General features: G+C 29.5%; 1 protein-coding gene across 1 annotated transcript; it reads right to left on the bottom strand.

Moving 5' to 3' along the window:
- Nucleotides 1-4,630: 4,630 nt before the first annotated feature.
- LOC121125438 (low choriolytic enzyme) lies at nt 4,631-6,429 on the bottom strand. The gene is made up of 7 exons (XM_040720638.2): nt 6,299-6,429; nt 5,890-6,224; nt 5,548-5,831; nt 5,291-5,487; nt 5,084-5,224; nt 4,926-5,015; nt 4,631-4,874 (listed from the first exon to the last, which is right to left on the bottom strand). The coding sequence occupies exons 1-6, from the start codon at nt 6,354-6,356 to the stop codon at nt 4,966-4,968; spliced, it is 1,065 nt and encodes a 354-aa protein (XP_040576572.1). The 5' UTR covers nt 6,357-6,429; the 3' UTR covers nt 4,631-4,874; nt 4,926-4,965.
- Nucleotides 6,430-14,754: the final 8,325 nt, after the last annotated feature.

The following is a 14,754-nucleotide window of genomic DNA, read 5'->3' as shown; positions in this document are numbered from 1 at the left end:
AGGTGGAAGTATTGGGGGAGGGGGAAGATTTGTATTAGCCCTGAAAGTAGATGGTGATAAAGCGTTTCACTCATACCCAACCCTTGAAACACAGCAATTTATTTTGCAATTATGTTTCTAGAAGTAGAAAGGTCGCAGAGGTGATACGGAAGGTTCCGACTGTAAACTTGACTTGAGCCGCCTCTGGTGCGCATCTGTGTGGTAGTAGCAACCAAGGTATTTAGAATAGAAGGTATGTTCTTCAGAACAATTTTTGATTTGTTGAAGAGAAGAACAACTGACGTGTGAGGTAGTTGGATAAAAGAATCATATAGTTTATAAAATTACATTACATAAATTTAAAAAGAGTTGGATATCCAACCGTTTTCCTCTTCGAAAAATCTTCCAGAATTTCTTACACGTTATGACTTGTTATATGAGGAAATGCATATAACTATCTTCAGAAGAAATTCCCCTCACATTGCCAGCTTTATAAACTTTGAGAAAATAGATTTCAAAATTTAAATGTGTCCCTGGGATTCATCATACACTTTTAGATATTTTGAGGGGGAAAATGAAGGGTAAGAGAATGTAGAATTAATTTGCAATTGCCGTATTGGCATAAATATTTATAAGTAAATATTTTAAATATTTTTTTCTTCTAGAATTTTCTAGGGAGAGTATTCTATACTCCTATATTTTTCTGCAATCAGTTGTATTGAATCATTGGAGGTGTTCTCTAGGAGCTTCCTCGTTGCTGCCGTCACAAATCTTTTGCCATTACAGCAACAACGATCCTATGGAATTTAACAATACATTTATAAGCTAATGTACATTAAAGGACTCAAGGGAAAGAGTGGGCAATTATTAGAAGAAGAGCATAATTTTCCTTGTCTTTGCTGATTGGCTTAAAATTGTAAGCTGCCATAAAGTCTATTTTAAAGGTGTTGAAGACAATTTATGTACTAATTTGTGGGATGTATTCATTTTTTTCTCATAAATTGCCAATAATTATTAATTGAAATATATTTTTCATAACGGTAAGATGTAGTGCAGTGTATTGTAATAATTGATTAACTCTGAGTAAAAAAATATCCAAACTTATCACACATGAAAATGCTTAATTTTCCAAAATCGAATTGATGATGAATTTTCCTTCATTTTACCTGGATCTTTACGTAAGATCCTGTAGAAAATGTATTCAGCCTAATTCGATACAAGAGTCCAACACCAATATAATTAGAGGCTCAACCTAACACAAGAATAATTGCTCTAACTCAGTTCATGAAGGAAAATGTATCTTGCAATTATCAATATGATGATAGCGAATATCTAATTGATTTCTTAGAAGGTTTAAGGAAAAGAAGAAAGAAATTAGACAAATTGTATAATGCATCTTTTCTTCAAGAAGTAACTCTCAGCTACAAGAAGATACTGTGTTATCTGAAAAACAAATTAATATTTTATATTATATTACTGGCTATATTTTAAACTAAATTAAGACACATCTGTGTGTTTAGTTTTTTATTTCGGACACTAGTGACATTGGTCCATATTCAAAACTCCTTGATCTAAAAGATTATACCGTCCTACCTTTATGGCGCTGTATCAACAATTTTATAAAAAATAACCATTTTAAATCATGAGAGTATTGCAACTATATATAAGTGGACGCAATAGCTGTAGAGTGTTGATGAAGGCCTTATTTCTTGCCCTTATATATTCTTTATAAGCTCTTTTCCTAGATTCCTTCAATCCAAACCTCTCATTATCTACAATTACCCCAAACTTTATCTAAGACTCTGATATTTTTTTCCCAGTAAATGTCTCAACATTCTTCTTAAGTGAAAGGATGTGTGTTTTCAACATAAAGTGATTATTTGGCACTTTTATATCTTGTAAGCATGTGGCTAGAAGTTATTTCCTTGTCAAAGATTCCATAACATAAATTCATCAGCTGGCCTCCCTCAATTCCGGTTCTTTTTCAAAGATGTAGAAAATGCGTCTTATTTTTTCCCTTCCCTCCAATATTTTACTCCTCATAAATTGGTTAGGATAATTTGTTGCCTTATTTCTTAACTCCTTTTAATGCCTAGAGTGTATTTATAATTTAAGTAGTGCTAGGACTGGATCAGTTATATTATTTGATGCCATTAATTCCTCGATGGCCCTTATTCTTTTTTTCCTCTCAACTCTTCACTATTACTCTAAGCGATAATGAAGTAAATTATATTTATAATTATGTTCTTCATTGTTTCCGCCCAAGGAAAATGACCATAATGATTATCGTATATTAGAACTTTCCACAATTTTTTTTGGGTGTTTTTCTCTTTTCATCGAACATGTCATGAGTATCCAGTAAGCGTCCAAAATTATTGCTCCAGGTACTCCTTTATATTTTTCTGCATACATTCTGTCATTCTTAATGCTTTTAGGACGCCTTATGCATTCATTTTTCACATATTTTCACAAATTTTTGACCTATCGTTTTGCTATAGTTTGATAGTTTGAACCAATAGTTCAATGAAGGAATTAATATTTGGAATCTATGGAAACCATAATGTTATTTTCGATTGTGCTCTAAACACTTTGAAGAAATAAGGAATTACAACTCTCAAGCCATTCCAACATTGTTTAAATATATAAAACCTAAAAGCTCACCAAGAATACCAACAATCCCATTTTCATTCGGGAGAACAATGCTGATGCTAAGACAATTTAATAATTAAGTCAATCTCAAGCAACTTTTTATTTCGAATTTCAGGTAAAAAAGATCTCCACAATTTCAGGATCATACGTACTTTACTCCTTATTTGGAGCCTCTTACTTCCGAAAATAGAGAAATAGACTTAGTGGACATGAATCTAATTTCATCAACAATAGAAGATGAAACTTCTTACAGTGATATATATATATTTATATTTTTTTTGCATAAGTTACTGTATCATTAGAAAATAATAATTGTATGTATTGCAGATATTTATCCTGAAGTAAAACATCTAAAGGAAATAAGTACCATCACACAAATCCAACTTGGAGCCTATGAAGCAGAAATAAAGGAATTAAAAAATAAGTTGAAGGAGAAAAATGTCAAAATTTGGGACGCAGAATCATAGTTTAAGTCTTTAAAAATGCGCCTCTCTTCGGTATTTAATTCAGAACGAATAAAATTTTTAAGTTATTTTATTATTGATGAAACTGCTGAGGTTCCCGGCCATTTGCTGTATGTTGTAAGGAGGATTGGCGTGTATCTTTCACTCCTAATGACGCTCTCTGTGCGGACCGATTTTGATCATTAGACCCGGTCTTACCAATTTTCTTTTAGCTAAAGGGAAATCGGTTTTTTTTGTTATTTCATAAAAAGTGTGCAAGGACTTATGAGTCCTTGTCCATGAAGTTCCCTGTAGCTAAAATTCTTAAGTATCTTTATCTTAACTCATCTCACAAATGTAAAAACAAAGCCCTTACTCCAATATACCTATGAAATATTGAACATTGTATAAATATGAGTTAAAAAAATAAAATAGAATTTATAAGCAATAAGTTTAACCTATAATGTTTATTTATGTATATTTATTTATGCAATTACTTTGTAAATATAAAAGGAACTGTTAATAAAATAAAAAATACATATTAATAGTTATTATTATTTTCTGAGAACAATTTATCTGAAACAGTCAGTAAAATAGTACTTTCTTAATATAAAAATTAATTATAAAGCAAGAACTTCCCTTGCAATACTTAAATTTATCTGTCCAATTATTACAAGCTAGTATGATTTGAAGACAACATGCTAACATATGCCTGCAGTGTAAGAAAAAAAGAGCAAATTAAAAAGTAACACGAAAAAAAATTTCAGGGGAAAAAACATGGAAAAATTTAAAAAAATGGCAAAATTCATGTACTCGAGAGTGATTTGAATATAATTATAACACAGTTTTACAAATGCCAAACTTTTAAAATAATGTACAATTTATCAGCTTAAAATATTTTCACCTTTTTTCCCACTTTGTCTTTTTTTTTTTGGTTTATTTTTACCCCGCAATTTTTTACACTGCCATTTTTTTCTCAAATAATACCTTCGAGCTATTGTTTTGAAATAAATAGCAAGGCCTTCCATAATGTTGAATTATTACATGTGAATGTATTATTGTAGATTTTGATATATTAATATTATAAATCAGAGAAATACGTTCTTAAGAAATTTTTGGGATCCAGTTCTAGATGAAAATCATGGTTGATTTAAAGTTTAAGGGAAAAAAAGAATAAACCATGCGTCCATCTGTCCCCTTTGTACTGAGTGTTATATTAGATCAAATTTCTTCTCAGTGAGAAAATTTGGAATTTTAATGAAACAATATAAACTAATAGCAAAGTAATCAGTTATTCAATTGATATATGTTGAAGGAAAACTAATGAAAAATCAACAGCAATATTACAAACCCATGATTCTCACATGGCTTCTTTTGATCTTCATGAACAGTGTTAACCAAATACATCAAAGAAAACTTGACATAAATTATCACATTTTTCCTAATTATTCAATTGTGATGTAAATTGTAGGGATTTAGCCTTGTTTATGTAAATAAAATAAAAAAAGTACTGTTGCAATCATTCCGTCTTGCAACTGTTCCCTACTCCTTTTCACGTATTTAATTTGAATAAATTTTATTGACAACTCCAAGAAACGGATACTCTTCTTATTAAAGTTTGAGTTATTCATCGCAGTTTTTAATACATATAAAAATTAATGAAGTAATATTAAAGAACGTGTTTATATATACATAAATATAAATTCATGAAATATAATATAGAAAAATATGGCTGTTGAAAATGTAAGCCAATCGTAGAAAATATCAAGTTCTTTTTAAAAAAAGTCATTTTTGTGGTGCAATCTAAAAATATGAAATTATTAGAGATTCAATAAAAGAGTTAACTAAACTAACTTAGTGATTGATTTATTTAATGGTCGGAACAGAAAGCTATTCAGCAATCATTTTTTCCTATGCGACATAATTCTTCCTTAAAGAGACAGGCTAGAAAAAAAAAAGATAGTAAATCATTATAAAAAAGTGCAGAAAAATAATTCAGTAATGAAACATACTTTCAATAGCTCTTGTGGTTGTAGTAGTTGGATTTGGGGTTGTTGGACACAAACCACATTTTTTTGGACATTTACCTTGCATATACTTAGAATCACAGCTAATTTTTAAATATGGACACAGAACACTTTCTTTAGAGCAATCTAAGAATATATAATATACGTATTTAGACAAATTGAGGTAGATCGTTGTTTGAAATATACTATTACCAGGTTTTTTATTTTTTGAGGTACTTTTTGAAGTCGCTGTTGTCGAAATTGGAAATAATGTTGATGCTGGTTGACATTTATATTTGGCATTAACTTTTCCTGCATCAAGATCTGTCATTTTCACTCTCTGACCAATTTTGACTCCTGGAGATACTCCTATAGTTGTATCCATGACTTTGTCCTTTGCCTTCCTAAAGCTGTTTCATAAATGCAATTGCAGTTTTAATCATTCTTTATATTATATCAAATGTACTTACTCCCATAGACCATAATGCATAATCGATCCATAGTCATAGCGGTATCCAAAAGTCTCAGTTTCATAACCTGAATAGCAATTGTCAAATGTTGTAGCATTACTCCATGAATTGCATATGGGTGGCACATCTGCTTCTCCAGGGTTAATAGATCTGAAAAAATTATGAACGTATCGTCGTATAATTCTTGTCCAGTGTATTTTAACAAATTCATCTCGGTCAGGTCGGTTCTGTTCATGAGCATACCCCATTATATGAAACATTTCGTGAACCGCAATTCCTTCAACCTAAGGTGTAATTTTTATCAATTATACGCAGAATAATATAACTTCATTCAAATTTCACCATGCAGGAGCTATAACCATCCCATTTTTGCAAGTTTAACAAATGTTTCTGTCTATTTGAATTATAACCAAGGTTAGCATAACAACCGTTTTTGTCATTGCTGATATAAACGTAAGATTTCTCAGAATTTCGCGGCCTCCACTTAACACACGTTCTAGATTCAATCTCCCTCATTGCCGACTTTACAATATCCAAATTACCATCACTGAATCCAGGACCTATTTCGTAAGGAACTATATTATTCGGCCACACTGCACCACTCAACATATTTCTGGATCCAATTCTTTCAACGTTATACTTATCGTATAAAATTTGACATGCTGCATGTTGAAGCTCTATCATATAAATACAATTTTTTGAATAAATTGTAATTTTACAATAATGTTACTAATTATTTTATATACGTTACCAGAATATGTTCTTTGAATAGTGACAATAAATAACAATAGTAACTTGATGGGTAACATGCTATTTTAACATCTAATGGTAAGTTGAAGTCTTGTTCAAGCTATTTATATATACTATACTATTTCATTTCTGTGTCAAGTGTATCCAGTGTTTGTTGATTTTGTGTACCTATAATAGTTAAGTGAGTCAATGATAATATGAATAAAACAACTAATTTTAGTAATTGAAGCTAACAAAGTCAATAATTACTATTCATGCATTGCTACCTATTAGTTCTTGACTCGTCATAATCTTTTTTTCGACAATTTTAGTCTTATTGACAATGTATTATATTCATTTCATCAGAAAATATGAATTCATTTATCTCAAAATATTTTTTTTTAAACTAAATTAAGACACATCTGTGTGTTTATTTTTTCATTTCGGACACTAGTGACATTGGTCCATATTCAAAACTCCTTGATCTAAAAGATTATCCGTCTAACCTTTACGGCGCTGTATCAACAATTTTTTTAAAAAATAACCATTTTAAATCATGAGAGAATTGCAACTATATATAAGTGGACGCAATAGCTGTAGAGTGTTGATGAATGCCTTATTTCTTGCCCTTATATATTCTTTATAAGCTCTTTTCCTAGATTCCTTCAATCCAAACCTCTCATTATCTACAATTACCCCAAACTTTATCTAAGACTCTGATATTTTTTTCCCAGTAAATGTCTCAACATTCTTCTTAAGTGAAAGGATGTGTGTTTCCAACATAAAGTGATTATTTGTCACTTTTATATCTTGTAAGCATGTGGCTAGAAGTTATTTCCTTGTCAAAGATTCCATAACATAAATTCATCAGCTGGCCTCCCTCAATTCCGGTTCTTTTTCAAAGATGTAGAAAATGCGTCTTATTTTTTCCCTTCCCTCCAATATTTTACTCCTCATAAATTGGTTAGGATAATTTGTTGCCTTATTTCTTAACTCCTTTTAATGCCTAGAGTTTATTTATAATTTAAGTAGTGCTAGGACTGGATCAGTTATATTATTTGATGCCATTAATTCCTCGATGGCCCTTATTCTTTTTTTCCTCTCAACTCTTCAATATTACTCTAAGCGATAATGAAGTAAATTATATTTATAATTATGTTCTTCATTGCTTCCGCCCAAGGAAAATGACCATAATGATTATCGTATATTAGAACTTTCTACAATTTTTTGGGTTTTTTTTCTCTTTTCATCGAACATGTCATGAGTATCCAGTGACCGTCCAAAATTATTGCTCCAGGTACTCCTTTATATTTTTCTGCATACATTCTGTCATTCTTAATGCTTTTAGGACGCCTTATGCATTCATTTTTCACATATTTTCACAAATTTTTGCCCTATCGTTTAGCTATAGTTTGAACCAATGGTTCAGTGAAGGAATTAATATTTGGAATCTTTGGAAACCATAATGTTATTTTCGATTGTGCTCTAAACATTTTGAAGAAATAAGGAATTACAACTCTCAAGCCATTCCAACATTGTTTAAATATATAAAACCTAAAAGCTCACCAAGAATACCAACAATCCCATTTTCATTGGGGGGAACAATGCTGATGCTAAGACAATTTAATAATTAAGTAAATCTCAAGCAACTTTTTATTTCGAATTTCAGGTAAAAAAGATCTCCACAATTTCAGGATCATACGTACTTTACTCCTTATTTGGAGCCTCTTACTTCCGAAAATAGAGAAATAGACTTAGTGGACATGAATCTAATTTCATCAACAATAGAAGATGAAACTTCTTACAGTGATATATATATATTTATATTTTTTTTGCATAAGTTACTGTATCATTAGAAAATAATAATTGTATGTATTGCAGATATTTATCCTGAAGTAAAACATCTAAAGGAAATAAGTACCATCACACAAATCCAACTTGGAGCCTATGAAGCAGAAATAAAGGAATTAAAAAATAAGTTGAAGGAGAAAAATGTCAAAATTTGGGACGCAGAATCATAGTTTAAGTCTTTAAAAATGCGCCTCTCTTCGGTATTTAATTCAAAACGAATAAAATTTTTAAGTTGCAAGTCTACACATTCCAAAATCCACCTTTGGCCTAATAAAACCATTTTCTAATAAGTAACTAATGCAAAAAAAAAAAAACTATCATAACAAGAAGTGTCATCTTTTATTATTGATGAAATTGCTGAGGTTCCTAGCCATGTTGTAAGGAGGATTGGCGTGTATCTTTCACTCCTAATGACGCTCTCTGTGCGGACCGATTTTGATCTTTAGATCCGGTCTTACCGATTTTCTTTTAGCTAAAGGGAAATCCCTGTAGCTAAAATTCTTAAGTATCTTTATTTTAACTCATCTCACAAATGTGAAAACAAAACCTTTACTCCAATATACCTATGAAATATTGAACATTGTATAAATATGAGTTAAAAAAATAAAATAGAATTTCCTCTTATCTTAATTTTTGTTCAAGATTGTTTTTATGTTGATACACTATAAGCTCAATTTCGAGAAAAAAATTTAAATCTTACTTTTGTGTTGATGTACTATATATATATCATATTTTCACGAATCGTTTTTCCAATCACAACGGGGAATTTTTTTGGCAGAAGTCCCTGATTTTTTTAAATTAATTTATTTTTAAAATATAAAAGCGAGTGTAACCTTTTCAAAAAAAAGAACATAAAATTATATAACTATTATTATTGTTTAGGTATCAAGCAAACTATTTCAAACATAAGTTTGAGGAATTACATAGCTATATAAAGTAGGCAGATTAAATACTAAGTAATAACGAATAATTATTAATCCATTTAATGTTTAATGCATATTAATAGATATTATACATAATTACGTGAATCATTTTTTATTTGATGTCAATTTAGGAAGCCATTAATAAAAAGAATACTATACTATAACTTTAGATGTCCCTGTTGTAGGCTGATAAGAAGAAAAATAGAAGAACGGAAAATGAAAAAAAAAATTATAAAAGGATCAAGAGTCCTCATTCATGGTGCATTATACTAATGTGGTTTTAGGTAAAGTTGTATTTTTTTTATTATACTTATGTTTAATAGTTAGTAAATTAGTTTGATAATGAGAACTTTAACAATTAGTTTGTGTTATTAAATTTATACTAGTATATGGATGATCGGCTTTAAATATACAACGTGATTCAAGAGAATATTTATTAATTAAGCACTTTTTTTGATGGTGATATATATGTTACACCAGGGTTATGAAAGGAGCGCAAAACTCTGAAAAAATCAAAGTATGTCTATCAAATATTAGGTTTTATAGTTAGAGTAGCCTAAAATAAACTCAAATGGCTTTTGATGCTAATTTACAACATCCAGCAAACCTTTATTCAGTTTAGCTTAAGTAAAATAATAAAGTACTATCATTTTTTCTTCTTTTCTACAAGTTTAGCTCAGATAGCTTGAAAAATTAATTCATAAGAACAAAATCAGAAATTCATCGGATAACCAGACAATGCATTCTGTCTCCATCAAGGTCTTTGGAGTAATCTGCAGTGACGGAAAGAGAATGCCCCCCCCCCTACTTTTTCAAAAAAGGACATTCTCTTGACACGGATGCCTTTTACAATGTGCTTAGATACAATAGCTTGTCCTGATTAAAAGCCAATTTCCCCGAATAACAGAAGGATGGAGCTTCCTACCAAAAAAAGAAGAACAACAACAACTTTCCAATTCCAAATATGCAAGTTTCTTAATTTACCATATCTTTCCGAGTTTTATTTATTTAGGGATGAGACTTGATTATTTTCTAAATTATTCACAAATTCTCAAATTATTTTTTTTGTTCAATTTAAAACACCCTCATAATTTATTTGATACATCATCAAGTAAAAAGAACAAAAATGTATCCAAAGGATTTATTTTTTCGTAGGTAACATATTCCACTACGTAATTTGATCAAATATACAATATTTTAAATAATTAAAAAAATATATTTTATTTTAAATTTAGTCATCTCAATTTATTGTTTTTACAAAAAAAAGTTTTAATTTAAGGAATATGGACAGTATTTTAGCAAATACTCAGTTTTTCCATTTTAAATGTAAATTTTCAACACTTTAGGTCCATTGGGCTTCATCTAAAAATATTTTTCAGAACTGTTCAATCTTTTCTTCAATATTTTTTGTATCATTAGAAACCATTTTTTAGCCTAAGCTATTTACTTTTCCAAAAAAAGAAAAAAAAAGGATTTTATTCTCACCACTTTGAAAGTCGATAGAAGCTATATTGAAGATTAGAAATAACAACAGATATGCCAACCTCTGTACAAAGTTTAGTTAATGTATCACTCCTAGTTTCCCAAATTAAACTGGATAAAATTACAGATTCGAAATGTCTAGCTTTCAATTACAAACTATGTATCCATTGTTTTTAGGGACTTTTAAGACAATTCTGAGGTCAGATGGAGTAAATATTATAATACTATAATGTTTACTTTTACTTAATCTGTGCAATTCCATCTGATCAATCAAAGGAACAATAACCCACTAATGACCAAGGGACATTAAAATACCCAATGAAATATTTCACCATTACTTCGGAATTTGTTTTATTAAATAGATGAGATGTGTACACGTGGTGGTTCCTGAGTACGTTGGTAATAAAAAATTATAAAGAATGAATATGATTTGGTGCATAGTTCTTGCATTATCAGTCAGTTTGTAATTACGTCCCAGAATTTTTTTTCAAGGGTAAAAAGTAAGTCATTTTTGGTTTTTTAGTACAAATGTCATAAGTAACTACTTTAAAATGCTACAACCCTAACGACAGGATGTATATCTCTCAATTAGTGTACAAAAAATTACATGCATAATTATATATATTTATTTTTTTGAACAATAAAGTACGATGCGTATTAAAATACCCCTTCATCCAAAAAAAATGATTCTACTCCTATACTTTTTTATAACATTGAGCTCCTACATTTTTGCTTTGATCGTCTCAATTGCAGTTTAAAAGCCGATAAGATGTTGGGATTGCTGGAAACTCTGTCATATGTCAATGTGGAAGTAATAAATCTTGGATTCCCTGAAAAGGATGGGTCAGATCAGGACAATTGTGAAGACGACGATGGGGGTTTATACAGTCTCGAAAGGGGTATTCTTTCAGCTCCCTGTTTTCTTCGTCAAAGTGATGGGAATTAAGAGGAAATAATTGCTAATACAAAAAAAACGCACAAGAGATGAAAGAGATTTAAAATGGAAGAAAGAAATAAACAGATTTTCTTATCCCTACATCTTTCAACATCGACGAAACATCCCTCACATTGGAGAATCCATAAGATTATTTATTTTTTCTTTGACCAGAACCTGAGAGATCTCATCATTCTTGAAAGTAATATGTACGCAATCTAACACAAAGCCACCTTGGATTTGGCATAAGATGAGCTTTTTGTCTTTATTGGTGGCCTTTTTTTTTATACAGCATATTATCTTCACTGGATAAGAAAAGATACTGATCCAACTCTGAAGATGTTCCTCATATTTTAGCCAATCATATTAGTCGAGATCAATTTTTAAGCATTATAAATATATTCATTTGATAGACCAACCAAAAGTCGAAAAGTTAGACACTACAGCGAAACTAAATATTAAAGGCAAATAAAGTAGTTATATATTACTCGCCATAACCTTTTTTGTATCATGCAACTTTTCCTCCAAAAAGAAACACAAAAAAGGTCATAGTGATCTAGTAGATAGCATTATAAGTCAATCATACCAGCTGTCATGTATCTCTTATCTACTCCCAGACTATCATATGTAATATTTTATAATATTGAAATCCTACTTTGTAGGATTTCAATACTGTTTTATAATAGTACTTTGTAATTTTATAAGAGAAGCGTAAACGGAGCATTGCCATAAAATAAGTTATCATTTTGTCTTTTTTTTCAAAGAAAAAAATAAATTATGAAACATATCAAGTGAGATGAGTGAATCGACAGCTGAGATCAAAATACATAGGGGTATCTTTGTGTTAGTGAGGTAACACTACTGTGATTGATCAAACTGAAATAATAATAACCATTTTTATGTATGAGTGGCTAAACAACCCAAAGAGGAAGTACTTGTGTATTGGATAGGAAGTGCAGTAACAAAAGTTTAATGAACTTGAGTCGTTTTATTTACCTTTATGACTAACATTATATGCTACAATACTATAATTGGCACGCTGCAGGAGTTATTTATCTATGTTAGCCTTCAAATCATACATATACATATGTCAAATAATGAGGAAAAACTATCATTTTAGTAAAATTGATGTCCTAATTATATGTTTGAGTGAATGCATGAATAATGCTGTGTATGTTTAGTATTATTTATTCCCCATCTGTTATTTGAACAAATGAGCTCTTTTTTATATGAGTAGAAGAGTTATGAAATTAAAAAAAGAGACATGAATTGACAAAAACGTATTAGAAATATCTCAATGAATTAAAAGAACGTGAAATAACTATAGAGTTGATCTTATGTAAGGGTAAACGTTTTAATATTTTCAATTTTTCAAGAGGAAAATTGTAACAAGAGGTCTTGTAAGCATATTTGTTTATCATTTTAGTACGTTTATTTTTATTCTTCTCAAATTTGAAAATAACGAATAATCATGATTAAATGTCTGAAATTTTTTTAGACCATGATACTGATTTATCTTTTTTGGAAGCCTAAAAAAGGAATTTCATTTATTTGGCATAAAAATGAAGTTTAATTTTTGTTCATAACTAAAAACAATACAAGTAAAATACAATTTACTTAACATATTGCAAGTAATAATTATGTTTTGTTATAAATCATAGTAGTAAAATTTCAAAAATAAAATATTTTTATAAAATAACTAACAAGAAGTTTCCAATATATATTTTAGCTTTTAAAAAAATGTATTATCAAAGTAAATAGAAAACTTCATTTATGAAGTCAATAAATTTAAATAACTTCATACTATCCTTTTAAATAGTATTTAGCTTGTTATAAAGTATTAATGTATTTTTTCATTATCTCCAAGTATTGCATTGAGTTTCATCATATCAGTTAATTTAAAATTTGTAAGTCAAAATATTAAGTATTCAAAGTTATATTGATGTTATATATGGATTTGTACAATAAATATTTAAAAGGAAACAATATTTTATTAATAAAAGAAAAGTTGAAGCATCTACTCTGGATACAAATCAACTCATATATGATATATGATCCCCTAATCTCCGTCCGGTTATGTTGATTGTGATAACTCTTGCTCGAAAATTCAGCGTCCTTGATTATAAATATATGGTAGCTATATATATTGTATGAGGAATGACGAGTACTCTTTTAGTATGTATACATTGTCATCACATAATTTTTTTTAAAATAAGATGTGCTCAACGTGAAAACATATTATATCAATAGTATTATTTAAGTACATTAGTTTATCAAATGTTAAAATACGTAATTATATCACTTAGAGTCTATATTTATGAGAGATTGGAGTTGATTTATCTATATTTTTAACCGTTAATGCCTCTAATATTATTTATTAAATAAACGAATCTATCTGTTTGTATGTGTCATTTATAAGTTTATCTTAGGACTGCATAGATACATGAAATCGTGTGTATTTTGGACATGTCAAAAAATGAAACAGAAAATCAATATGGTAAACCTGACAACTTGATTAATGTTTTGAAGGAGAGCAGCTTAGCTGTCATGACGTTTGAACAGATCAGCTACAATCAGCTGTGACGAAGGAAGAGGGGGGATAAACAAGAACAATGTCTAGAAATACTACTCCGATGTCGATCTTCAATTTTACTTTAAGTCCAAAAGGACTTATAAACTCTACAACAAATCCTTCAGGTTGCTCTAGTCCTTTATGAGCATAGACCAATGTTCAATCAGGTTTTTAAAATAATTGAATGTAGTAAATAAGGAAGTTAATTACTCACGAGTTATATCTATAGTAACAATTACAAGAGCTGAAGAAAAGAAAATTTCTTCTTCAGATTACCATTTAAAAAAAAAAAAAAAAAAAAAATAAAAAACTGGCAAGCCTAAAAATACACCAAATTTTCATTATTATACATAACCAGAAATGTAAAAAATGCTAATTTAATATAGGACCCGACTTTTTGCAGTTGTTAGCTGAATCTGGGAGAGTACCCCTTGTCTGAATATATGTTTTGAATTACCAAAGTTGTCATCATTATTCTTTCAATCTTTGTGATTATCACTACGTCATTACAAAGTCAATGCAGTACCAATGGAAAGTAGTCTTGTCACAATGACAGAGAGTGGCATCATTTTGCAGCAAAATAATACAACTCCCTGAATGGTAATATTATTAACTAAAAAATAATGTTACTCACACAGAAGGCGTTATCAAAATTATTTGGAGCATAGGCCATTTTTTGTTTATTTTTATAATTTTGTATACAAAACAATCGACTG

Source organism: Lepeophtheirus salmonis, chromosome 10, assembly GCF_016086655.4.
Source record: "Lepeophtheirus salmonis chromosome 10, UVic_Lsal_1.4, whole genome shotgun sequence".
Lineage (NCBI taxonomy): Eukaryota > Metazoa > Arthropoda > Copepoda > Siphonostomatoida > Caligidae > Lepeophtheirus > Lepeophtheirus salmonis.
The sequence above is the reverse complement of the archived record's forward strand: the minus strand, read 5'-3'. Positions and strand labels throughout refer to the sequence as shown.

Coding starts and splice junctions, on each gene's coding strand:
- LOC121125438 (XM_040720638.2), bottom strand. CDS start 6,356: ATGTTACCCATCAAGTTACTATTGTTATTTATTGTCACTATTCAAAGA. Junction 5,488..5,547: donor ATGCATTATGGTCTATGGGA/GTAAGTACATTT, acceptor TTTATGAAACAG/CTTTAGGAAGGCAAAGGACA. Junction 5,225..5,290: donor CTCAAAAAATAAAAAACCTG/GTAATAGTATAT, acceptor ATATATTCTTAG/ATTGCTCTAAAGAAAGTGTT.